General features: G+C 40.6%; 1 protein-coding gene across 1 annotated transcript in view; it reads right to left on the bottom strand.

The window, feature by feature from the left end:
- The window catches only part of STARD9 (StAR related lipid transfer domain containing 9), a gene marked incomplete at both ends in the record, with an annotated part of 95,412 nt that overhangs the window by 55,668 nt on the left and 12,106 nt on the right, over positions 1-27,638 (bottom strand). Inside the window, one exon of the mRNA XM_084240137.1 lies at positions 1,138-1,254. Within this exon, the coding sequence (XP_084096263.1) occupies positions 1,138-1,254 (117 nt within the window). The remainder of the gene's footprint in view (positions 1-1,137; positions 1,255-27,638) is intronic.

Below are 27,638 nucleotides of genomic sequence, written 5' to 3'. Positions count from 1 at the left end.
AAGGAAGAAATGCATTACTTTTCACTCATGGTGACCTCTCCCCCAAGTACCCAAAGAACCACCTTAGCATGGGACAGGCCTGTGCTTTGCTTGTGCTAGGCCCTTCAATCTGGGTAGTTTCACTGGCGGTATGTCGAAGACTATTTATTTGCAAGTGCTCTCAGGAGACACTCATTGGAGCAAAGCACCAAATTAGAGGCAGATCACCACCATAAGAAGGAAGAGAGAAGCCAGCAAACCCAAGTTCCTGCTTTCATACAATGGAGGTTCTAGCCTTCTCAGAAAAATCCATTTTATAACTGTGGACCCTCCTAAAACCCTACTTCCTATTCCTATACAAATAAGAGGTTTGCCATTTGAGAAGACACATTTTAAAAAAATCCAAAATGCACATTTAAAGAGCAGTGGCTTCCTTCTTCATTTTGGATCTGGTGGTAACCTGGACTCAGGTTAAGGGCTTTATACCCCTGGTTTGGTGGGGGTTTTCCTTTTAAAATTTCAAATACATGAAACCACATTAAACATGGGCAAAATAAGCTGGGCTTACAGCAGCAGGGATAATCTTCCAGAAGGAATAGTGTCCCAGAGAACACCCCTCTGTAGTGTTATCTGTCACTCACTTCCCTGATTCACCCCATACGGGCAGAGACCCAGCACAAACGAGAGGGTTGGGGCCTAAGGTAATCCCGAGGAACTAGACTCTACTAATGATAAAAGAAAACTCTCATTAAGCCCTACACACTTCTACACATTCCCTATTTCAGTAGCTGCTTCAGCTGCTTCTAACACTCAGCACTAACACAAGTAATGTCATCTCTGCACAGCTCTAACCAACACATAAGATTCAGTGCAGGTGTTCGCCACATCTAATGTGTTAAAAAGCTTCAACTGGAACTTGGAAACAATATGAGAAGTTTAGAAGGGCTGATGAGGTCTGCTTCATCAAAAGTTGTAAATTCCAAGGTTCTCTGGGGTTTAATAAAAAAGGGCTAATCATTCAGTGTACAAGTAAAAGTGCTGAGAAACCATTCTCACTACAGAAGAGGGCCCATTAATCCTGTAAAGGTGGATAGACTATGGAAAACATGTTCCACCTCTCAGTGGCAAGGACAATGCAAAATCCAGGCTAATACTCACTGGGGTCCCCAGCATGGTATATGTCTTCCCAGAGCCTGTCTGTCCATAGGCAAAAAGGCATATGTTGTAGCCTTTGGCAGCTCCAGACAGTACTTCAGTCCCCAAATCCTGGAATACCTAAACAACAAAAATTAGAGAGCATGTCACTATAACATTTCTTCCTGTAACAGATTTAGAATCCTTTTGCAATCTAAGAAAATGATAAACTATTTCAAACATACATAACCATAAATTCCCCCACCATGTCACAAGAATTTATTCCATTTCATTAAAAGATTGTTAGAAAAAATGCATTCATTCATTTAGTGAAATATTTTTTAAAGTTGCCTATTATATGCTGGGCACAATGCTAGATCCTGAATATAATTACAGAATATGCTCCCTAATCCTAGAAGGTCAAGAAAGTCTAGAAGGCCAAAATATGTTAGCAAATTAGTGAAAAAAGACTGTGCACATTAATTCTTTTTCCTTCCCACCATAAGAAAATATTCAATATGGTTAGTCAGGTAAAGATACAATGAAATACTGCCCATAACATATCATACAAATTTAGCATTTCCAAACACCATACTAAGGATCAGTTAAACCCTGAATCTGGAGAGGGGTTTTCCTATGGGTCTCTTTTCTAAATACTCCCTCCTCAGATTGATCCCAACTTCCGGCTGGTACTGACAGTAATTCACCTCTGTAGTAATCAGTTTTAGTGAATCAGAAAATGTCTTCAGTGTGAAAACTCCAATACTTTGTGTACTGCCTGGTCTCAGCCAGGCCTTTGGAGAAGGCAGAGATTGCCAGTTTAGCCATCCTCAGCAGAATGCCACAGGGACATCTGCGCACCAGTGCTGATATGGTGAGCATTTACCCTTTTAAACTGTTGTTGCCTAGCTAGCTAGTGTCCAAACACTTCTCTTATTTGGGGGAATCTCTGATTATACCTGTCTCAGTGGGAAGCAGGACTTAATCACCTACTATAAAAGCCAAACAGGCAAATACTAATTTACACCTCTTGGGAGCTAGAACGCTAACATCTGAAATGAGGTTCACCAAAAAGATGCTCCTGCTAGAATTTTAAAAGAATGACACAAAGGGATAGTTGATGATTTGAGGGTCCAACAGCAGCACACAAGCACCAAGTGTGGTGCAAAAATTGGACTGCTCTGTGTGTGCTTTGCCTGGGTTCCCTGCTATCTAGAATCAACTTTCCCTTCATTCTACCTGATATACTTCCAAATTGGAAAGTAGTTCTTATACTTTAAAGCTCTGTGATCTTGGGCAAGTGATGTGAACTCTTGCAAGCCTCAGTTTCTTTAGCTATAAAGTGAATAGTCTGTCTCTACAGCACAGGTTTGTTGTGAAGATTAAGTGAGATAATTCTGCTAGTGACGACAGTGACCAAGATAAGAGTTGCTGGCTCAAGACTGCACTACCCTAGTTTATGTCTTAGCAGCTGCAGTTATGCTTCTTGGCCAGTAAAATAGTTATACTCTGTTTGCTTGTTTTTTAATGCTTCTAAATTTCAAGCATAGAGCCAAATACCCTGGGGAGTGGTTCAAGATTTGGGCTTGTCTCCCACGCCCTTTCCCAATGTCCCCCCTCACTGTTGGATGTCAATCACTTATATTAGCAAAACTGAAAATTGGGCAGGGTTCTCTTTGCCCAATCTATGTTAAATCTATGATAAATATTCTATGAAAATCACGTTGCTGAGAAGGAAGCTATCTATCCCAAAAATATATGAAGTTCTTGGCCCTTAAACTTTTCCACAGAAAGACTTCATACATTTCTATTATAAACTGCAACTGCTATTATATACTAAGATTTACACACAGAAATTATTCAGCAATTTTTGTTAATGTTCCTAAAAGAATATTTATGACAAAATATCTTTAAATTTATGATGTATTCTGTTAAATGTATTTAAAGTATTACTTCTTGAAAGTAGTATGTCTCTCCATTGTTTTTTTTTTTAAAGAATTTTTTTTTTATAGAGGCATGTTTTTATTTATTTGTTTGTTTGTTTGTTTATACAAGCACTGGGTACAGTCAGAAGCGCGGGAGGGTGAGAGAATTCACCAGAGCCAGAGCGGGGAGCAGAGCGAAGGACCGAAGTACACTGCTGAGGGGAGCAGCGGGCGGCAGGAGAGGTCTGCGCGCCATGTGGGACCCTCCTCTGGTGGCCGGGGAGCAGCCGGGGATCGAACTGGCGCCGCAGAGACCGCGGGCAGCTTCGCAACCCAGCGCTCAACCGCTGCGCCACCAGGGAGGCCCTCTCTCTCCATTGTTAAAAAAACTATCCTAGAAAATTTTTCTTTCCTTTTAGTAAAACTACTAATTAATGCAGTGACAGATATCATCTTTGCTGACAAGGACCAGATTTTAGTAGTTACTGTGAGTAGTATTCCTGCAGTGTTCAGCTGCATCAATATTAAAAATAGGGGGGAAAAAACAACAGAAATGCTGCTAAACAAAAATAATCCTACCATGTACAGAAAATGATTGTTAACATTTTGGTGTATAGCTTTCTTTTTAAGGCTTTTTTTTCTATTACTAGATAATTTCTAAAATCAGGTCTTAAATTCTGATGTAAATATAATAACTAAGAATACTTGAATGTAATGATGCTGAACCTAGTCAAAACACCCCACAGAGTGTCAGGAAATACTGTCCATTCTTCACGGATATCAGGCAAATTCTAAGCTAGATCCTTTTGGTTTTGTTTTTTTTTTAAGATTTATTTATTTATGCATACAAGAACTGGGGTGTTAGCCATAGTTATGAGGGGTAAGAGGATTCACCAGAGACAGAGCCAGGAGCAAAGAGGCAGATCTACTGAAATACACTGCTGAGGGGAGCAGCAGGCAAGACAGGAAAGGTCTGCTGTGCCATGTGGGTTAGCTCCCTGGCTGGGGATCGAACTCATGCCACAGTGGCTGATGATAATCTTGATAGTGTTGTGTCTTTAACCCCTGCGCCACCAGGGAGACCCTGAGCTAGTTCCTTAATCCCACTGCAGGCCATTCAACTTTGAGTATCTACCCAGAATAAATGTTTACAGACATGTCCATTCTCATTGGCTAGAGGTTAACCAATATTGGGTCCTGTCCTAGTACAGATATTGCCAGTACACATATTGCCCCCAATCTTTTATAGCAGATTTCTCTAGAGAAAACAGGCAACAGCCTATATTTGACTTTGATGAAGTCAAATCTAGATGAAATGAGATTTCCTATTTGGTGTCTCCATTTTATACTTTTAACTCCAGACAGACTTATTTCCCACATTCATTCCTACTGTATATATATTCATGCCATGTATACCATGGAAACTGGTGTGCAAACAGTTGCCAGGAACAGGAGGAGAAAGAAACTACAACAGAAAATTTGAAATGTAGGTAAACATGAACAAGGCCAACTGATACTTACACCATATCCAATGGAGAGATAAAAGAGTCATTATTCTGGGAGGAAAAAAACACCAGTCCAGAGGGGGGCAAGTTCCAAGCAGGATTTGTCTGAGGCAGTGCATATTTATTAACCTCTAACTGGGACTCAGCCCTGCTCAGGGGCTGTGAGAGATGTGACAGACATAAAAACACCCTCACTCTACAATGAGCTTACCACACAGTTGGAGAGATAGGCCACAGTCAGTAAAAAAGTGTAGTACTTGCACACAGCAGAACGTGAATGAAGGGTGACATACACATATTTGGAGAAGAAAAGTGATCATGGGAGGAGGCAGTTGTAGAAATCTTCACAGTAGAGTTGGCACTTGATCCATTATCTTGAGAGTGCTTTGAAAGAGGTTCCTGCCTTGAAGCCCCACATGATGTATGCGCCCATCAAAAAGGCCTTCTCTCTTTTTTTTTTTTTTTTAATTTTCTAGAGGCATGTCTTATTTATTTATTTATTTATTATTTGTTTGTTTGTTTGGTTTATACATGCACTGGGTACAGTCAGAAGCGTGGGAGGGTGAGAGAATTCACCAGAGCCAGAGCGGGGAGCAGAGCAGGCAGAAGGACCGAAGTACACTGCTGAGGGCAGCAGCGGGCGGCAGGAGAGGTCTGCGCGCCATGTGGGACCCTCCTCCGATGGCCGGGGAGCAGCCGGGGATCGAACCGGCGCCGCAGAGGCCACAGGTAGCTTCGCAACCCAGCACTCAACCGCTGCGCCACCGGGGAGGCCCAAAAGGCCTTCTCTCTTAAGTGAGGGTGACCCCAAACTGTGTTGCCACAAATCTAAAATGTACCCTTGTCTTTTCAATCCATCAGGAAGTCAGAGGTCTGGGTGAAACAATGGGTCCCTTTACTCCCTCAGAAAACCCTGCCACCTGGATCTCCACTTGCTACTTCTTAACACTTGGCTGTCAGCCTTGGAAATCTCATGCTTCAAACTAAAGATCTCCTGCCTCAGGAACAACAAACATCCAGGTAAGTAACCCCAGAAACAGCCAAACAAATCTCTCTTCCCATTCCTTCATTCAAATTACATTTATTTGGGTACAGTTGGTGGCGCAAGGGGTTAAGCACAGCACTGTGAAGCTGTCTGCAGCCACTGCAGCATGAGTTCAATCCCCAGCCAGCCAGGGAGCTACCCACATGGCACAGCAGACCTCTCCTGTCTCGCCTGCTGCTACCCTTAGCAGTGTATTTCAGTGCCTCTGCCTGTTCTGCTCCCTACTCTGTCTCTGGTGAATCTCCCCCCCTCACCTCTGGCCTGTACCCCAGTTCTTGTATGCATAAATAAATATTTTAAAAAATTATATTTATTTGAAAAAGGGAGTGTGAGTACACAAGGGATAGGGACCAGCAGCTACATGTTACATATTATTATATATCTGCCTGAATGACAGAGCCACAGTGCTAGTGGCAGTGGCCCATTTTCACTAGGCAACCCTCTAGTGATATGACATTCTCTCTTCCTAAAACAAAAACTATTCTGAAGCCAGATAAAACAGGAGCTTCTGGTTGGCTTTTACAGACTAGGTAAGTGACCCATGGACTTCTGCCAAAAGAGAAAAGAGGGGGACATGGGAGGCTGTAATTTTGTCCCCTTGCCCCTGCCAGTTTAATGAGGAATAACTGACTTAGGGCTGCAATTTCTGGACATGGCATAGGCTTCAAGAAACTCCCAAAGTGTCTGCACTTAAAATTTCTCTGACTCCACAGCCACTGCCATGAGCATAGAACTAGGGGACATCTGGAGTAGACCGAAGCATTCAGTCCTTATCCAAGCGGACTTTTTATATCACGTTAGTAGGGGAAAAAGAGGCGGAAAGGCTGAACTGGACAAGCATTTCTATCACCTTTACTTCTGTCTTCCATGAAACTGTATTTACAATCATAATGTAGATTTACTATAATTAACGTACAATCAATACTTCCAAATCAGTAATAGCTATCATCCCAAAAGGAAAATTTTAAAGAACTTCCCCAAAACCATCACCGATGACAATATATCTTCATTGTACTTCTGTCTTTATACAAATGTGCAAATTTTATACAGTTGCTACTTAGAATATATAAGCTCTTGGGCACTGCCTTTTGTTGCTACATTCCTGGAACACTTAAGCATTTTAAACATTTCTGCTATTCATTTTCATTATATCCCACCGAAATAAATGGGAAACCACATGTCAAATGACCTATGATGAGGAACGGGATATTTACATGGATTCACAGTATCTTTTGACAAAATATTAATTACAAGGTGGGGGAAAAGTACTTTCACAGTGAAGAAGCCGGGCAGATGCAACCTTAACCAGGCAATCAAAGCCAACTTTGTGATATTCCCACCAGAGATACAGAATATGAATCTAATCATGAGGGAACACTGAATAATCAAATTTAGGAACATCCCACAAAATAATTGGCCCATAATCTTCCAAAGTGTCAAGATCTGAGTATCAAGGGAAAACTGAGGAATGACTACAGACTTAATTAGACTAGACATAAGACAACTAGCTATAACAAGTGATTCTGAACGGGATCTTTTTGCTATAAAGGATATTACTGCAACAAACAGCAAAACTTGAATGGGATCGAAGGATTAGATGATAAAATGTAACAACTTAATTTCCTAATTTTGAAGATTGTGTTATGGCTATGTTAGGGAATGTCTTTCTTTATAGGAAATGCACTGTCAAGTATTTGGGACAACTGGGGGTAGGGTTAACAACATTCAGGAAAAAACATTTTTTTAAAACATGCACTTTCTTCTTCTCTAAAGAGGAAATTTTAATTCACAAAAACACATAAAGAAAAAAAAAACAACAGAAGCCCACTGAATTCTGAGTCAGGTCTGGGTCTCTATAGATATCAGCACTTACCAGCTGTGTGACCTAGTGTAAATCACATTTCCTTTCTCCTCATCAAGAAAATGAGAATAGGGCCTCCCTGGTGGCACAAGGGGTTAAGATGCAACCTGTGAAGCTATCCACAGCCACTGCAGCACGAGTTTGATGCCCAGTCAGGGAGCTATCCATATGGTGCAGCAGACCTCTCCTGTCTCGCCCACTGCTCCCCTCAGCAGTGTGTTTCGGTCTGCCTGTTCTGTTCCCCGCTTTGTCTCTGGTGGATCTTCTCACTCCCCTGCATCTCTGGCCTGTACCCTAGCTCTTGTATGCATAAATAAATCTTTAAAAAAAACCCAAGAAATTATAAACTATCCAAAAAGCAATGAAAAAAAACAATGTATCATATCAACAAAATACAACAAAGCAAAAGCTGTGGTTGAATTAGAATGACATTTCGTTTATACACGGAAGCTGGACTTTCTCCATACCTTTTTCTTTTTTTTTTTTAAAGATTTATTTTTATTTATTTATACAAGCACTGGGTACAGTCAGAAGCGCGGGAGGGTGACAGAATTCACCAGAGCAAGAGCGGGGAGCAGAGCAGGCAGAAGGACCAAAGTACACTGCTGAGGGGAGCAGCGGGCAGCAGGAGAGGTCTGCACGCCATGTGGGACCCTCACCCGGTGGCCAGGGATCGAACCGGCGCTGCAGAGGCTGCGGGCAGCTTCGCAACCCAGCGCTCAACCGCTGCGCCACCAGGGAGGCCCTCTCCATACCTTTCTTTAGCTCTCTGAGGATATTTAAGGCAGTTTAGAGTCTTTGTCTAGCAAATCTTCTCAGGTCTTTTTCAGGGAAACTTTCTGTTAATTTTTCTTTGAATGGGTCATAGTTTTGTATGCCATGTTTTGTTTTTGAGGAAACTGGACATTTGAATCTAATAACTTGGTAACTAGAAATCAGATTATTTTCTTTTCCTAGGTTTTTCTGTTTCTTCTTATTCTTTGTCTATTGGTTTTGCATTTTTGATTTGTAGGCTGCCTCTGTGCTGAGGATCAGCCTGAGGTGTAAAACCTAAAATATTTTCAGGTCTTTCCCGAGGCTTTCCTGGGCATGCATAGTCACTTTCTAATTTTTTCCTGTGTGTGTCATTTTTGACTAGCGTAATCTTCAGTGTCTAAATCCCAAAAAGGGAATAAAGAGAAAAATGAAGCAGGGGTTGAGGTGGGATGATGGGATTCTAGCTCTTTAAGTCGCCTGGAAATCACTTAAGCTGGATGTGGAGGCACTTGTAATAAGTGGGAAGGTGCAGCAACAATGGCCACCCACTTCTTTGTCTGCACCTTTGTGATCATATGCAGCAGTTAGCATCAGAGCCCAGATTCCTGGTATTTGGAAGGCAGGGTCTTTTTTGCCCACCTGATCCTGCAGCTATGTTCCAGATGCTCCAGGAACAGTACACAGCTGCCTGCCACAACCCTGATGGTTGGGGATGGGAAGTTGTACTGTGCTAAGCACTAAAACTGACTGAAGTTAACTGTATTTTATCCTGCGAGTGTTCCTCTGGAAGCTGCAACCCTTTAATAACTCCACAGTTCCAAAATAGTTAAATCAGAAAGACTTGTTCAGTACCATTGTTGTTTAGGTGGTAAGACAGATTCCTGGTGCTTCCTACTCTGCTGTCCAGAATCCCCTACTCCATCATAATTTCTTTTTTTTTTTAAAAAAAAAAGATTTTATTTATTCATGTATACAAAAACCGGGGTACAAGCCAGATACGCAGGAGGATGAGAGGATTCACTAGAGACAGAGCGGGGAGCAGAACAGGCTGACTGACTGAAATATACTGCTGAGGGGAGCAGCAGGCGAGACAGGAGAGGTCTGCTGCACCATTTGGGTATCTCCCCAGCTGGCCGGATCCAACCCATGCTGCAGAGGTTGCGGACAGCTTCACAGCGCTGTGCTCAACCACCTGTGCCACCAGGGAGGCCCTCCATCTTGATTTTTTTATAATAAAAATTAGTATCCACATATTCCCCTATTGAAAGTTGTGCATATTCAGCAAATGGCCAACAGGCATATGAAAAAATGTTCAACATCACTTGCCATCAGGGAAATGCAAATCAAAACTACCATGAGATACCATCTTACACCAGTGAGAATGGCACATATTAAAAAAACTAGCAACAACAAATGTTGGCGAGGGTGTGGAGAAAAAGGAACTCTTCTGCACTGTTGGTGGGAGTGCAAACTGGTCCAACCACTGTGGAAAGCTGTGTGAAGATTTCTGGACCTACTAAACATAGAGCTTCCATATGACCCAGCAATTCCACTCCTAGGTATTTACCCAAAGGACACAGAAACATCAATTCCAAAGAACACCTGCACCCCTATGTTTATAGCAGCACTGTTTACAATAGCTAAGCTTTGGAAACAACCCAAATGCCCAAAAATAGATGACTGGATCAAGAAGATGTGGTACATATATACCATGGAATATTACTCAGCATTCAAAAAAGATAAACACATGCAATTTGCAGCAACATGGATGGCGCTGGAAGGGATCATGCTCAGCGAAATAAGCCAAAAAGAAAAAGAAAAATACCGGATGGTCTCACTCATAGCAGGAATCTAGAAAACTTAAATAAGGGACCAGGAAAATGAATAACTATAAGAAAGTGAAAATCAAAATCAACAAAAAACTATGAACCAGAGACACTTTTAGGGGGGCGGGGGCGGGAGGGGAGGGATTGGGGTCAGAATGGGGGGCTGCAATTGTATGGGGAATATAACAATAAAATTTATAAAAAAAAAAATAAAAATTAAAAAAAAAAAAAAAAAAAAAAAAAAAAAAGGAGATGACCAAATTTTAAAGATAGAATTTTTCTGCGTCTGTTCCACATTACAGACACAAAGTGATTGAACCTGGTGGTTACTAAGTGTCACAGAAATATTTACTATTTCTACCTGTATGTGGGACTGCTGGGAGCAGTGAGTTGAGGGTAGACCTAAGTCTGAGAGACAGAGAATTAATTACCTGCTTGCCTCAAAAGTGTGTAGAATAAATGTGTGTGAAGTTAAAAAAAAAAAAAAAAGTTGTGCATATTCAAGTACATAAAAGTCTTTTTTTTAAAAAAAAAATTTTATTTATTTATTTATACAAGCACTGGGTACAGTCAGAAGCGCGGGAGGGTGAGAGAATTCACCAGAGCCAGAGTGGGGAGCAGAGCAGGCAGAAGGACCGAAGTACACTGCTGAGAGGAGCAGCGGGCCGCAGGAGAGGTCTGTGCGCCATGTGGGACCGGCCTCTGGTGCCCGGGGAGCAGCCGGGGATCGAACCAGAGCCACGGAGACTGCGGGCAGCTTCGCAACCCAGCGCTCAACCGCTGCGCCTCCGGGGAGGCCCAAAATTTTCTTATTTTTGATCCATTGAGATTCACCAAAACTATCACCCTATAGATGTACCTTTTTCTAAAATGAACATTAGTGTTTACAACCTTGTTAATCTCATCAGAGACTCTAATAAAATCATGTGAAAGAAATTTAACCAATATTTAGCCCCCTAAAGCAAAAGAGCATGTTTGTACTGCTCTTGCTGTAGAAGGCAAATAGTTAGGATTATTTTGCACATTGAAGGCTTTGTTAGAGGTGTTCTAATCAAAACCAAGGATTTTGATCCACATAGCTAGTGACATTTACTAAGCACTTATTTTGTGTAGACCCTTTTCTTAGCACCTTAAACATTATTAATGTATTAATCCTCACAACAGATCTATGAGGTAGTTATTATTACCATCCTCCAGTTTTCACAAGAAATACAGCTTCTAAGTAAGGCTTTTACTCTTAACCCCTGCGATATTTTGCCACTAACAAAACCACTGTTCTGAGTTATCAGCAAAGGCAAATCATAATTGTTACTAAGTTTCTATCCTATAATTAAAAATTATCCTTCAAGATTTCCTTACTTCCTGTTGTTTTGCTTTACAGCAGGAGAAACTTTACCAAGTCTCCCTTTCAGTATTTCTGAATAATGTTTATTATGTTTTGTTATGGCTCTTAGCCAAAAGCCATACAATCTGATCCTACTGCCATTTGTTAACCACTTTTGGAGTTTTTATCCCATTAACCTTTTCATTTATGATGAAAGGAATTACATTTACACGTATACCCCATTTTATATACAGGTATATTTATAAGTGTACCCCATTTATAGTCATAGGTATACCCCATTTTATTGTGCTTCACTTTATTATGCTTCACAGTTTGCATTTTTTATGTATTGAAGGCACATGTCAACCCTAACTCTATTGGCACTGTTTTTCCAATAACATGCTCACTTAATGCCCCTATATCACATTTTGGTAATTCTCACAATACTGTAAATTTTTTATTATGATATATTTATGTTGACCTATAATCAGTGATTGTTGATGTTACTACTGTATTTATTTGATGGGACAGGCACAAACTGTGCCCATAGAAGATGGCGAATTTAATTGATAAGTATTGTGTGTTCTGACTACTTCACTGGCTCACCCTTCCTGTTTCTTTCTCCTTGAGCCTGTTTGCTGAGACACAGTAATATTGAAATTAGGCCCATTAATCACCCTACATGGTCTCTGAGTGTTCAAGTGAAAGGAAGAGATACTTGTCTCTCACTTAAATCAAAAGCTATAAATGATTAAATTTACCGAGGAAGACATGTCGAAAGGCAAAACATGACAAAAGCTAAGCCTCTTGCACCAAAGAGTGAGCTATTCTGAACACAAAAGAAAAGTTTTTGAAGGAAATTAAAAGTACTATCCAGTGACTACATGAATGATAAGAGTAACCTCTGCTACCAGAGTAACCCCTGCTATCACCCTGATGCACTGTAACATTAATTAGAGTCTGAAGCAAGCCAGACGCTGCTCTCAATCATTGTTACAAGACCCTGCCTGGGTCTACTGGGAGCAGCATGACAGAGTCAGTCCTGAGCTGAGATGTACGACCTGTCCACAAGCAGCTCCCCTTTCAATATTCCAGAGAATTTACTGGAAAAGTCCCAGGAAAGAGAATTAAAACATATTTTAACAGAGTAAAAGGGAGACATTCTAAGGTGTTCTATTTCTTGATCTAGATGTTAGTTACATAGGTTTCTCAATTTGTGAAAATTTAAATGACTAGTGAGGTTGAGCTATATACTTACAACATATGCATTTTCCTGTATATATTTTTCAACAGAAAGTGTAAAAAAGGGTAGGTCAGTTTGCTCACAACCAAGAAATGACACGTATCAGCTAGAGAATCTTTTGACTGCACAGTTTCTTCTACAGCAGAAGCTTGTTCATGACATGTCAACTGAGCCAGTGAACAGGCTGGGCAATGTCATGGTCACGGGGGTGGGGGTGGGGGTTTCAGAGTACTTCCTCAATATTGGGCTACTGGAGCAGCGTGCCATCACAGCGGGGGAGGAGAAGCAGAGCAGCATTTCCCCCACAGCTTTTGGCTTCCCCTTTGTCCACATTCCCTTCTTGGATAATGTCCCCTGTCTGCTCACTCTAACCTCAGCAGTAAATCATACAACAGAACAGCATCACAGGAGTTGGATCCCTAGATCCAGGGATGACCTAGACTGACTCTCAGAAGCAAACCTGAGCAGGCCCCTCTAGCACTAAGTAGGAAAGAGCAGCACACATCTAAGGTAGCAGCTGGGACATGGTAGCCATGTAAAATACACACAACACAGTTAATGTCAACTGAATAAATGAATATATAATCTATGAGCTGAATCCAGAGTACTCACAGTAAATAAAATTGGTGCTAAATAAAATTAAATCATTGCTGTTCCCTATGTTGCCCCTAAATGCTGTCTGCATTAATTCCTGCATATTTGATCTTTAGCCAAGATGAATGTCACTGGGTCAGATTTCTCCACATAGCACTGTTCATATTTTTTAATATGTTCACTAGGGCTCTTTCTACCCTTTGCAATGGGTCCCATCAGGCAGCTCTCTGAGGGGCAGTCAAGTAGAACAAAGCTGCCTCAAGTTGTTTGAGTTGCTAATAGTTTTATATAAGAAGAAAACAAGTCTGGAGGATGGAATTTCTGTTTTCAACTCTTACTCTGCCTAAATGGAAACCATGCTGCCAGGAGCGAATTTCCTGTATTTAATATTGTTTAGTCTGAACGGGCCTCTAGAGATCAGTTTTAATGCTGGAGAAGCAAATGCGCTCAGGAGAGTTCTAGTTTCATAGTTTGATTCACTTGGCCCAGCAGAAGTCTATCATTTCCAGCAACCCAACATCTAGTTAAGAGATTAGTTTTGTGTTGATTTGAATAGCATCTGCCTCATCATCCCACTGGCAGGGTACCTTCCTCTCTTGGGTAACACTGCCCTCCTCCAATCCTGAAGGCAGGTTTGCAGAAGAAAAGAACAGCATGTTAGAATCACAAGATTTCTAACCACGTTAGTCTCAAAACACTTCTGGCACCTCTGCCCTCATAGGGAGTTACTTCAGCCGAGTAAACAAAGCCTGACTCTTGCCTTAGCCAACAGCCCTGGGACAAAGATGCTTCTCAGGGTTGTCACAACTATTTATCAAAGTACATGCAAAAGACAAAAAAATAAGATGATCGAGGAGAGATCTGACAGTGGGGAAGACTCAGCCTGACAACTACCTGCTGGTAAGAACCAAGAGATGCACTGACACAAACCTGGACAGTGACTCAGGAACTTGGGACTGATTTTCAAGGAAGCACAGTAAATATGTCCCTAAAATCCTAACAGAGCTGACAAATGCCTATGAGATTCATCCTCCCTGGTTTATAAAGGCTTCTCTGTAAAAGAAACTGAGCCAATTTTTCAAGAATCTTTGCTGAAAAATAAATACTTGGAAATTAGAGTTAGTAGAATTTATGGAAAACCTAGAAAACAGAGCAGAATTTAATTCAGTTGAAAAACCTACATTAAAATTCCTCCGGATTCAATCCTAAGGTCCTGTATTCTCCCTCCCCAATATGAAGCCAGACTCCTGAGGGTACTTCACAGATGATCAAACAAACAAACAAGCAAACAAACAAACACCTACTTAGAAAAATAGATGCCAGGAAATGCTGAGTTGTGCCAGGAAGGAAAAGGAGCACACTGACTGGCAGGCTTAGTGTACACACCCCAGGACCCTCCACGGGCACCTGTTGCATTTCACCACTTTTAAAGAAAACTTCAAACCCAGGTCCCTGGGTTTGCAACCATTTGCTATGCAATGTGAGCTGCTGCTTGTGTCTTAGAAGGTGCTTAAGTCAATTAGAGCTATTCAGGGATCCAGAAGAGTTCAAATGTTTCTTACTCATAACTCCTGGACCTTTTCCTACAGTGAATGCAAAGTTTAACAGTCCAAAGTCTGCTTAATAGTCCAAAGTTCTGTCAGCTAATTTATATCATACTTCAAAGGTTAAAGGAAAACATTGTCAGGAGCAGGAGTGAGCTCCCAAAGCATGCGGCAGGGAGTAGTAGAAAGAGGGAGAGCTTTGGAGACAGCAGATCTACCTCTGATTAGTGTAGCCAGGGGCAAGATACCTAACTACCCTGAACCTCGAAGATGATAATAATCTACTACAAAGTTGTTGTTCTTCACAAGAAGAATAGGTCAAGTACTCAGTTCAATACTTGGAAAGAGTAGTTCTTAAAAAAAAAAAATCATTTTCTTTTCTCTCTTCCCACTTAAGCAAGTTGGTCATGAGATCATTTTCCAAAATTAAGTGCAATCGTCCAAGTCCTGAAATAAAATCTCTTAACTCCATGGGAATGCTTCCAGATATTCACGGAGGGAGGAAGTTGCTTCTATTTTCTTAAAATCCCTTAAAATCTCTGATGTGGGACAAAGAGTAAAGCAATACTAGCCAGAAACCACATAAATGTTTGTCCTTTAAACCACAACACCACCACAAACAAGACAAGGTTAGTTTAATAGGGAACAGTAAAGGGGGGGAAAGTAATTAAGGGTTTCCATTCCCGTCATCTCTCTTCTAAGAACTACTATCTCCTCCAACTGCAGGAAGTTGTATTAATTCTTTTTCCTACATCAACGCAGCACATATCCCGGAAAAGCATTTGTATCCTGTCTAATTGCACAACTGCAGAGACGACAGTAGAGCGATGGAATGTAAGAACAAATGTAAGAAAAATGGACTTGAATATACTTCCATTTACCTCTTCTGTTCTGGGGACCAGGTGTTAGGGGTTGTTTGTTGTTTGTATACAATCTTATGAGTGAGTCTATCACTCACTGCCCTGAGACCACGCTCTGCTTTTTCCAATTTCTAAATACAAATGGGGGCGGGTAGGGGAGGGTGCCTGGGCACATCTGGTCACCATTTGATTGCAGGCTTCTATTGTGTGCAGTCAGTGGGGGGAAGTGGCTCTATAAATAGCTCAGGCTCCTCTGTCTCACACTTGAAAAATGAGAAACTGGCAGAGTAGACTGCCTTTCCTGCAGCAAGGAGAGAGATGGTCAGTTACCCAACTCCCTCCAGAATGATCGTACAAAATCTTAATATGCTAAGCAGCCAGCCTCAATCAAATGATGTACACACCTATTTTATTATAACACTACACAGTATCTAGAATGAAACCCAGGAGGGAGCTTCAGTTAAGATGAGTAAATGAATCATAGGATGTTTTAAGAAGTTGCTGATCTTTTGGAAATTCATCAAGCATGGGTTGAATCTATGTATGTGAAACACTGGCTTCAAGCTTTTTTGTTGTTGTTGTTCTATTTCAACTTTTTTTTTTAATTTAAATTTTATTTTTATATTCCCCATACAATTACAACCCCCTTATTTTTACCCTAAGCCCTCCTTTCCCCGCCCCCCACTCCCCATAGAGTGTCTTGGCTTCAAGTCTTAAGAAGAAATGTCCCTCCTACGTTTGGAAGAGAATCTATAAGTTTAAATTCTATTCAAGTCTGAATAGAGCAGTCATGTTGTGAACGAGACTTTTTGACAATTTCCCCCTCCATGACCAACACAATGAGCCTAACTCTAGCTTCAAGGATTTTTTTTTCCAAATGCTTGATTAAAATATTATAGTATTTACCACACTGTGGAATAATCACCTCTTTACGTATATGTCTTTCTCAAGAAATATGAGAATTATGCTCAATTCCTACTAGTTATTTCCAAAGCCTGTTTCTCTGGCAAGTTATTTCCCTGGCATGTTTCTCAACAGATGTATATTAAATGGATGAAAATACAAGGTAAAATAAGAAACATGTTCTATGACGTTAGTGAGTTTTCACAAGTAAAAAAAAAAAACAAATTTAATGTTGATTTAAGGGAAAGGTGAGAAAAAGGGAGTCAACCAAGTAGAAATAGACAGAACAAAAATATAAGCACAATGGTCCCTTTTCATCTCCATACCATCTCTGAATTCTAAAAAGTCCATTTTGTCTGGAAGCTGAGCTTATGTAAATGTATATAAGTCATAGTTCATTAGAGCCACTATACGGAAAGCCCAGTCCTGACTTCAGATCCTAGAAAAGAATATATGAGACCAAACTCCTGTCCAAAAAATACAGGTCAGCAGAGCAGCAGCAAGGATGTCAGATAGCCGAGAACTACAACTGGCAATGCTCTAAAATGTTTTTTAATGAATGATCAAATCTGATTTTGTTTGGCTTTATAGGACAAGGAAAAAGTCACCTGGCATGCCACATGGATAGAAACCACAGCACACTATCACTGAGTGACACAGTTCTGATTGCCTTTGGATTTGGACACAAATGCTAAATTAAAATTTGCTTTTTAAAAGTCAACACTGTATGGTCTGTGATGTATAAATCACAGTCTTTATCTGTGTGATGTCCAAAATATGGTAGTTGAAATAAAGCTAAAGAATATACTAAAGTTTAAAGTTCATAGTAGCGAATGAATTATATAAGTTTAATATGCAGTCATAAAAAATAAGGTAATTACATACAGATATGAAAATGCCTCTAAGAGATATCAAGTAAATAAGTCAAGAATATATGTATATGCTATTTTTTTTAAGGAAAGAAATATGCTTATGTTAGCATAGAATTTTCTGGAAATACATACAAGAAACTGATAACAAAGTTTGCATAAGCATATGGAAAAGATATAGCTAGGAATAACAGATCTAATTTTCACTGTATATCCTTTTGTATACTCTTCTGCCATGTACATATATTATCTATTTTTTAAATGAATAAATTACAGTATTTTTGGAAGAAAAATAACTTTATTAAGAAACTAAGGGCAGGGACTCCCCTGGTGGCGCAGCAGTTGAGCGCTGTGTTGCGAAGCTGCCTGCAGCCTCTGCAGCGCCGGTTCGATCCCTGGCTGCTCCCCGGCCACCAGAGGAGGGTCCCACATGGTGCGCAGACCTCTCCTGCCGCCCGCTGCTCCCCTCAGCAGTGTACTTCGGTCCTTCTGCCTGCTCTGCTCCCCGCTCTGGCTCTGGTGAATTCTCTCACCCTCCCGTGCTTCTGACTGTACCCAGTGCTTGTATAAATAAAAAAGTAATAAATAAATAAATCTTTAAAAAAAACTAAGGGCAGAAGATACTTTCACTAGCAACATATAAAACTCTGCAAAAATGCTGTTATTTGCGCTGCAGGAACAAATGAAAATGTAACATAGTAACAATACCAACTGATATTTATCCAATGTTTCTACACTTTCTCCAAAGTTCTCTCAAGCCAATACTTCACTGTAATACTGGCAGGTAGATACCTTATTTTCACTTCCTCTTAAAAAATAAGATGACTGAGGTTATTTAAACCACATAATATAAAACTTGTTTTAGTAGATCAAAAGCCATCAAGGATTGCCTGAAATGGCAGTTATATAAGTGGATTTGTCAACTTCTTTCTTGAATAAGATAAACTTCTTTCTTGAATAAGATACAACTTCTTTCTTGAATAAGATAAACAGGCAAGAGAAATATCAAAGTGGGTATAATCCACTTTTTACAGCTAAAGCAAAAATATAGTAACTGGGCATTGGAGAAAGCAGCCATCCATTCAGAGTCGTATACATTCAGGTGGAATATATGATGCACTCTAAATTGTATTATTGAATGTATGGTCCCCAGTCTGTAGAGTCTTAAACTCCACTCCAGATCTCCAGGATCTAAGTGTTTCTCTAACTTTACTTTCATGTGCATATCTGTATTACTGATCTCCTTAAAAGGCGATTTTGATTCAGTACCTATGGGTTGGGTCTAAAAGTACACTTGTCTAACAAGCTCTGGGCAATGCCAAGATTGATACTTTGAGCAGCAAAGAAGGAACACGCCAGGTTATTTGTCTGTGTTCCCAGAGTGGGAAGCACATCCTCTCCGCTCATGGGAAGAAGGCATATGGACAAACAAGGTCTTTGGTAAAGCTCAACAGGCACAACTGCACAACCAGAAGGAAAAAAAGTAATGTGCCTTGGGAATCTATTTTTCTACTTTAAAAGTTTACATCAGAACATGACTATCATTCTGGAACAAGGACAGATCATGATGTCTCAGGGCAGGCTCCTGAGAACAGCAAAGATGGAGATATAAAGGTTCCAAGTTTAGGGTATGGAAACCAAGGAAGGCCAAGGGGTCCAGTGGGGATGACAGAAAGATGGCATGGGTACTAAAGCTTATTAGAAGCTTTGGGAAAACACCTTGAATGTGACATTAGCTAACTGTGACACACACACACACACACACAGCAGTGATGCTGCTGATGGCAGGAGGTAGAATACCACATGCTGTACCTCTGATGCTAGTATGATGCCACATGCTGTACCTCTGATGTCAGATGAGATTAAGCAGTGATCTCTGGGGTGAATGCGTGCAGCATGTGCAACCATTCTCTTACACCCACACTACCGACACACACACACACTATCACCCTGGACTGGCACTATTCAAACACAGTTTGCACATTCTTGCCTTACAATTGTTGCTTCTGCTTTTCCTTCTGACTGAAATGACCCACCTTGAACTGATTCAAAGCAATCTATGAGTAGTATGTTAGTTCTCTGGATTCCCAAAGTACTTACAGTAAGTACTACTCATTTAACACTTGAATTCTTGGTGTTGCAGATTTTTTTTTTTTTAATATTCCCACAGTCTGATATTCCTAGTAAGACTGCCAGCTTTCTGAGAGCAAGGACCACGTCTAATATCGCTCTGTATTTCCAACAGCACTCAGCCACATTGTGTTGCAGATGGAAGCTGCTTCCTAAATGCTTATGCGTGAATGAACGGCACTGCTCAAGGAAATGTGGAATATCCAACATGTTATGAGGCTTAGTTTGCCCAAGGATCACTCAGTTTAATAGTTAAGCTATGTACCCCAAAAGTATTAATTTTAGTTAATACACAAAAGTGTCACAAGAGAATAACAAGGACTATGAGAATTTAAGGAAGAGTGACAACTTGAATGAGAAATAACAGTAAGACCTCGCTTAAAGTTGTTGATGGTTTCCTGGGAACTGCTGCTGAAAGCAAAACAATGTACAAGGAAATCAGGTCCTCAAATAACATTGTTTAGTTCAAAGTCAGCTGGGATTGTTTTTGTTTTCCTCATCAAATATATCCGACCTGTTGGACCATTTTAATTAGCAGCATTTTGAGTGGGAGGAACTAAAAGGTGAGATATTGTAGTGTTTTAGAAAGAGGAGACAGCTTGAGCAAAAGTAGGAAAGTATGTGGCATTTGGGCTACGGCACTAACCACAATAAGTGACGGTCTGAGAAAGAAATGAAAATAGACTAGTCCAGCCCCAAATTAAAAAGTAGTAAAATAATGATATACACTTTGATGTGAATTCAAATTTTTCTGAAGCCATACTTGTGACAGTGTGGTTCTAGCACAAGAATACAAACAGATCAATGTGACAAAAGTTTTAAAAGAGGCCCCTACTATGCACAGGAATTTAATAAATGATAAAAGTAGATTTTCACGTCAGCAGAGAAAGGATGGGTATTCAATAAATGGCAATGGAGCAACTGACTAGCTATGGGGGGGGACCCTGAAACCATACCTCATTTCTTATACCAAAACAAAGCCCACAAACGAAAAAACTCAAATGGATCAGATATTCAAACACTGTAAAGATAAATCCATTAGCATATAAAAGTAGTGGACTTTTATAATCTCATCATTAAAGACATTTCTAAGATTACACTGTAAGAAGTTAGAGAAAGGTTGATAAATTTGACTATATACAAATACATACAGAGGAAAAAATTTATCATAAACATAATCCAAAAGAGAGGAAATATTTGCAACATCTATGACAGAGGGATAAATTCCCTTGATATTAAAAATAAGTGATAAAAATGAACACTACAGTAGGAAAATGCAAAAAATATATGAACAAGTAATTCACAGGAAATATACAAATAATCAAGATACATGAAAGATGTTCAACACAATTATAAGAGCAAAGCCAACAACAGATACTATTTCTATAAAAATCTATTAAAATTTAAAATATAGTGTCAAAACACAACTGCACTTCTAGCAAATTATCTTACATCTTTGCAAAAATGCAAATTGCTCACTCTAGTATGGTTGTGCATGTCTGTATGTGAATTCTACAAAGCATTAAAAAATGAGGTGGAGGGCCTCCCTGGTGGCGCAGGGGGTTAAGATGCAACCTATGGGGCAATCTGCAGCCACTGTAGCACAAGTTCGATCCCCAGCCAGGGAGTTACCCCATGGCACAGCAGACCTCTCCTGACTTGGCCAGTGCTCCCCTCAGCAGAGTATTTCAGTCAGTCTGCCTGTTCTGTTCCTCACTCTGTCTCTGGTGGATTCTCCCACCCCCCAAGCCTCTGGCCAATACCCCAGTTCTTGTATGTATAAATAAATCTTTAAAAAAATGAGGTGAAACTATGGGTACAACAGGTAAATTGGGGCCAAGATAAGTAGAATAAAGCAAGTTGATAAACAGTGTGTATAGTTTGAGCCCCTTGATATTGTCTGAAGGATATATAATACACGCTTACTCAGGCTTTGTGAATGACTAGAAGAATACCAAAGAAACCATAGACAGTGGTTACCCACTAGGAATGAGAGACTGGTGGGCAGGTGTGGAAGGAGAAAGCTTTTTAGTTGTTACATTATAATTTTCTGTATTGCTTGAATTTCTACAGTTAGCTTGTTTTGCCTTTATAGCAAAATATTTATGCATTTGTCCCCTTTTTGCTGAGCATAGAACGAGAGAGAAACAAGCTTACTTCTCTCCCCATACTTTCTGAATCCTTTTGGAGCACTGTACATAGAAGGGGTCTTTTGTTGGTCAGCTGTATTGGCTCCCCTAAATAGGGGACTATTGCAGTGGAGCAGAGAAGGTACTTAGACACAGGCTCACTGTGCAAGTACATGGGAGAGTTTAGCACCTGGCAAGGCAGACCAAGGGGCTTCCTCTGGAGAGGTCTACTGTGCACGCTTGACTACTACAGGGCACACACAGACCTCCTGTTCAAACGTCTGCTCTTCATTTTATATACTGTTTTTAAGATAATCTTGAAAGTCAATTGATCCAAAGGCTCTCAAAGTAATCATCACCTCATCATACTTCACTTCTTCAAGCAATCACTTGGCACTCCTTTTAAGCCCCAGGACAATGTCAAGTGTCAACGGCAGCATGGGAGCACAGGGACCAACTCAGCATTGCAGATGCTAGCAAGGGAACTTCTGGGTAACATGCAGGCCAACCATCCCAGGAACTCTTATCTATATTTATGCTTAGGCTGCCCAGGTCTATAAGTGACTATCAGGCTTTGGGCATGCCTCCCCTACAGATAACAACCTCTCTCTCAAGCCTCGACCTCACGGACTCCTGATACTACCAGAAATTCCTGTTACTGTGGGCCCACAGAGGAAAAAAAAAATGTTTTTGCATTTTGAAAGATTTCTCCAGTATCTACTCTTCATTTTTATATAGGCATCCGGTACAGGCAGTAAACATTAATTGTCAAGGATCTTTGGTCTTTAGATGTTTTTTTTTTTTTAGTCTGAGAGCTATTCTTTGAAGAGCCACAGCTGATTTTCTAGCAAGGGGGAAAATGAGTTAGATGAAGCCAAAAGAATGACCTTATTCCTTTAAAATCCAGTTCATGAACGTGCCTATGGAGCTGAGCAGCTGTGCTGCTGGCAGAAGACCATACTGAAATGAAACACTCATGGTAATCTCCCTCCCCCCACACAGGCCCACAGAGCCCCATCCAGTTATTGCACAAAAAGACTTTTTCTTATAAACTTCTCTCCCTTCTCCTGTCTCCATCTTGGTCGGGATGAAACAGCACTAGTGATGGAATGTACACAGCTCTGCAAATATTCATGAGAAAATGCTTTGACACCCACACGCTCCCCAGCTCCTCTGGCACACAGATGCCAGTGAAAGGGGATGCCCAGAGCAACTAATGGGCATCTGTGGCTCTCTAACTTAGACAAACTGAGACCTTCTCAAAACAGGCAGCAAGATGCAAGAAGACAGAACCCTAACTTGTTTTTGACCCATTTAACCACATATTGAATTTGTCCAACATCCATGAACTGATCATTAAAGTTGTGCAACACTGGAAATAAAAAAAAATTGAGTGGTGTGCAGTGCAGCATTTGAGGTCTTGGATTTGGGAGTGACACAAAAGTGTGAATGCTGGTTCCATCACTTGGTTGTGTGACCTTAAGCAAGCCACTAACCTGTCGGAGCCTGTTCTCATGCCTAAAGTGATAGTAATGGAATCTACCCTAAAAAGTGATATAATTCTAACATCATCTGCCCCTCTGTGAACTTTCAAATTCCTCCTCATCCTTCTCCTCCTACTTCTCTCAGGTCCTTCCTCAGTTTCAGGAACTCTTTTCACCCTCTTTACCTTCCCCAAAGCCTTCATGCAAATTCCAATGTCAGGAGATACAAAAGAAGTCAGAAGAGTCACTCTCTCCCCCTCCTCCTATTTACTTTCTGAGATGGGAGATAATAGATCATTTGTCTTCATCTTATGATAGGCGGGGCCCCAGAAATGGCGCTTCCATGGCAGCAGTATTTAACCACAGTGCAATGGCAGTCAAAAACCCACAGCAGACTCTCATGTTCCCCCATAGCACTAGATAGCAAAAGTGCAATTTCCTCATCTTAGACTTGTAGAGAGCTGGGGACAGGTCCAGTCTAATAAACAAGAACTTTCTTTGGGACTCTGCTAAGCAGCACATTTCCTGCTGTGCAGGAAGTTTTGTGTTATAGGTTATAGCTCCATCACTCAAATAAGCAATAGGTATTTCCCTGCAGCATTGAGCACAATTCTTACCTGAGCAAGAAGGAAAAAAATCCCCTTATTTTTGTCTCTCCACGAGTTCACCTTTATAATGTCTTGATGGTCTCTAATACGTGTTCTGATTTCAACATTTTGGAATTCTGAAGTCACACTATTTAGTTACTATATATCAGAACTGAAAAAATCTGTACAAGTTACTCTTCATGTCCTAAACTGGCAGCACTCCTCTGAAATGTAACCTGAAATCCTCTATTTTAGTCTAATGGAAATGAAGACCAGTTGGTTCTAATGCTCCATAAACTGTTAAAAATCACCATGTTCTATATCAACAGCGTATTATTATCTCCTGTCTCCCTGTATCTGAACCAATATTAAATATTTTAAACATTAAATTTAAACATTAAATAATAGTTATAATTAAATAATCATCATTAAATAACCGCATGCAGAATGATATGAAGTGTACTGTCCTGACAGAGCCTTGTCTCTTGGTTCCTGCAGTCAGTCATTTAACTATTTTGGGGGGATGGTGGAGTTTTCCTTTAAAGCCACTCCAGGGGCCTCCCCGGTGGCGCAGCGGTTGAGCGCTGGGTTGCGAAGCTGCCCGCAGCCTCTGGGGCACCAGTTCGATCCCCAGCTGCTCCCCGGCCACCAGAGGAGGGTCCCACATGGCGCACAGACCTCTCCTGCCGCCCGCTGCTCCCCTCAGCAGTGTACTTCGGTCCTTCTGCCTGCTCTGCTCTCCCCTCTGGCTCTGGTGAATTCTCTCACCCTCCCACACTTCTGACTGTACCCAGTGCTTGTATAAATAAATAAATAAATAAATAAATAAATAAATAAATAAATAAATCTTTAAAAAAAAGTACTATTTAAAAAAAAAATAAAAAAAAAATAAAGCCACTCCAAGTTCCTGACATCCTCAAGCTAAAGTCCAAAACTGGAGGAAATATTCATCAGAGAATCAATCTCTCTCTCTCTCTCTAACACATGTTCTCTCAGTTCTTTGAAGGTAGGCATGAATATACTCGGTGGGTCGTTTGGTGTTCAATGTACTGTGGAGACTAAACAAATCCTAAAACAACAAGCACAATTACATTACTGCTATAATTTCAGTTTTGGATTTGGTGCTGGTGAGGAGGAAATCAGCACACTCGCTCACTCAGGAGGCGTTTTTAGCTAGAAAAGCTACAAGTGTTTTAGGTGTTGTGTTCTAGTCAAATAACAGTCCATTTTAAAAATAAAGATTCCCAGGAGAGTAGGAGCAATTGCTTGTCACAAAGGGCTGGGTAGCTTTTTGTTCCTGAATGTGCTTTCTGTTGACTCAATCTGCACTTGTTTTGAACAGCCACTTACAGTCCTTGGTGGGTAAAGCTGAGCTAATGTTCCTCATGGAAAGTTTTACAAACCCACAATCACTCAAACAATACACTTAAGCAAGCACTCCTGTTCCAACAGATGTTCCTGATGAGGAGGAAGGGAGGAAAGCTAATTTTCCAAGTGGAGCACGCTGATTCCAGAGGGATTCATACCAGATACAAAGAAGAGATTTTCAAAGATATTTCCGTTCTTAGAAGTTTGGGCCTCACTTCTCTCATGCTGTGACGGTGGAAATCACGGGAGAGACCCCCCCCCCCCGCAGCACTCATGACCTTGCTTACTCAACTCCTACGTGAGCTACGCACTTCACCATCATTTCATTTCCGCCTCATTCTAACTCTCGTTAAAGCAATAGGACTCAGAGAGGCTAGGCAACTTGTCCAAAGTAGCGTATAAATAGAAAGTGGGTGTGCCTGAATCCAAATCCATGTCTAACTTCTCCATGAGAAGTAGTAGGTTAATATGGATTAAACCTGATAAAATGCAGGCCAGTTTTACAGAAAAGTCTTGGTTGAAAGTTCTAAATGTTAACAAAGATTAACTGCCTTAAGAATGGGAAGCTGGGGGCCTCCCTGGTGATGGAAGTGTTAAGACACAACCTATGAAGCTATCCGCAGCCACTGCAGCATGAGTTTGATCCCCGGCCAAGGAGCTACCCACATGGCGCAGCAGACCTCTCCTGACTCACCCGCTGCTCTCCTCAGCAGTGCATTTCAGTCAGTCTGCCTGTTCTGTTCCCCACTCTGTCTCTGGTGAATCCTCTCACCACCAACCCCCCACCTCTGGCCTATACCCCAGCTCTTGTATGCATAAATAAATCTTTGAAAAAAAAAAAAAAGAATGGGCAGCTGATATATCAAGGTCATGGGGTAACAGACAAGAGAAGTGGAGGGATTCCCCTCCTATTCCTATTCACTAGTATTTTCTCCCTTTCCCTTCACACTGTCTCCTCTTCAATTTCCCATCTTTTTTTTCCTATAGCCTTTTTGTTTCCTTTTTCACACTGTAGCGAAGAATTTGAACGCTGTATTTAATGACCCTGTGTTTAAATCTAAGATTCATTACTTTAAAAAAAAATTTTAATAATTTAAATTGAAAAAAAAAATTTAATTATTTTATTGAGGTAATGTTGGTTTACAATACTGTTTATGTTTTAGGGATATAAGTTCACATCTCTTCAAGTGTATGTTAACCACATCATCCCTACCCCCGAAGCACCAATTAACCCTTCACCATAGCCCATTGAGGCCCCTCCCCGTTTCATTCCCTCCACTCTGCCGGCCCCCACAGGTAGCCTCAGTCTACAGGTAGATTTCAAAAGTTTGTTTTGGTTTAGTTTGTCCCTTTGCTTTGTTTCTTTATATCTCACATATGAATGAAATCATCAGTCTTTTTCCTTCTGAATTATTTTGCTTAACATAATCCCTTCCAGTCTCAACCCTGTTGTCACAAATGGCAACACTTCATCTTTTTTATGTCTAAGTAGTATTCCATTTTCTTAATCTATTCATCTGTCATTGGGTACTTGGGTTATATTAATCCCTTCAAATTAATGTTTTTACATTCTTTGGTACCTAGAAGTGGACATGCTAGGTCTTATGGTAGAAGGTTTTAAGAAACCTCCATATGGCTTTCCATCAGGGCTGGATCAGTCTACATTCCCAACCCCAGTGAACAAGTTTCTTTTTCTCTGCATCTTTGTCAACACTTGTTGATGTTTGTTCTTTTTGATGTGGGCTGATCTAAGATGAGTGAGGTGGTATCTCACTGTGATTTTTATTTGCATTTCCCTGATAAACAATGATGATGAACATTTGTTCATATGCCTCTTGACCATCTGAATATCTTCTTTGGAAAAGTGTGTTTAATTCTTCTAAGACTCATATCATATTGTGCGACTTTGGGAGATCATGTACCCTAAGTCCAATTTTTTTAAAAAAAAGAAAAAAATTTTGCACACAAGAGCTGGGGTACAGGCCAGAGATGTGGGGGGGGGGCGGTGACAGGATTCACCAGAGTGGGGAACAGAAAAGGCAGACTGACTGAAATACGCTGCTGAGGGGAGCAGCGGGCAAGGATAAAACCCATCTTTTATGTTGAGGGAGTTAAATCAGATAATATATATAAAGAGTTGGTCACATCACTAGCAGAATAAATGGATTTTTTTTTTAACTTCGAGGGTCAGTGAGGCTTGGATGAAATGGCATACAGTTTAGACAGTTGTGGCTTTGAGTCCTACCAACACTTACCACTAAGTGATTTGGACCAATCTTGTAACCATTCTATAACTCAATTTCCTTATTTGTAAAATGGAGTAATATAGAACAGATTTTGAGAGATGAGCAAATGAAATGATAGACAGAATCAACAGATAACATACAAAGCTCCTCTCAGTAGAACTTGGAGTAATTCACTTGTTTTCTAAAGGCCCATGTTTGCCAACACTTGATCTATTTACTTAAGCACTTAAGCACGTCACCACTAAGGACCAGGAAGTGCTACAGCACTAAGGAATTTTAATTCTTTTTAAAAAGATTTTATTGATTTGCCCGTTGTTTATAATAAT

This window comes from Talpa europaea, assembly GCF_964194135.1.
Source record: "Talpa europaea genome assembly, chromosome: 8".
Classification (NCBI taxonomy): domain Eukaryota; kingdom Metazoa; phylum Chordata; class Mammalia; order Eulipotyphla; family Talpidae; genus Talpa; species Talpa europaea.
Note: the sequence above shows the minus strand (reverse complement) of the source record. Positions and strands in the feature narration are given on the sequence as shown.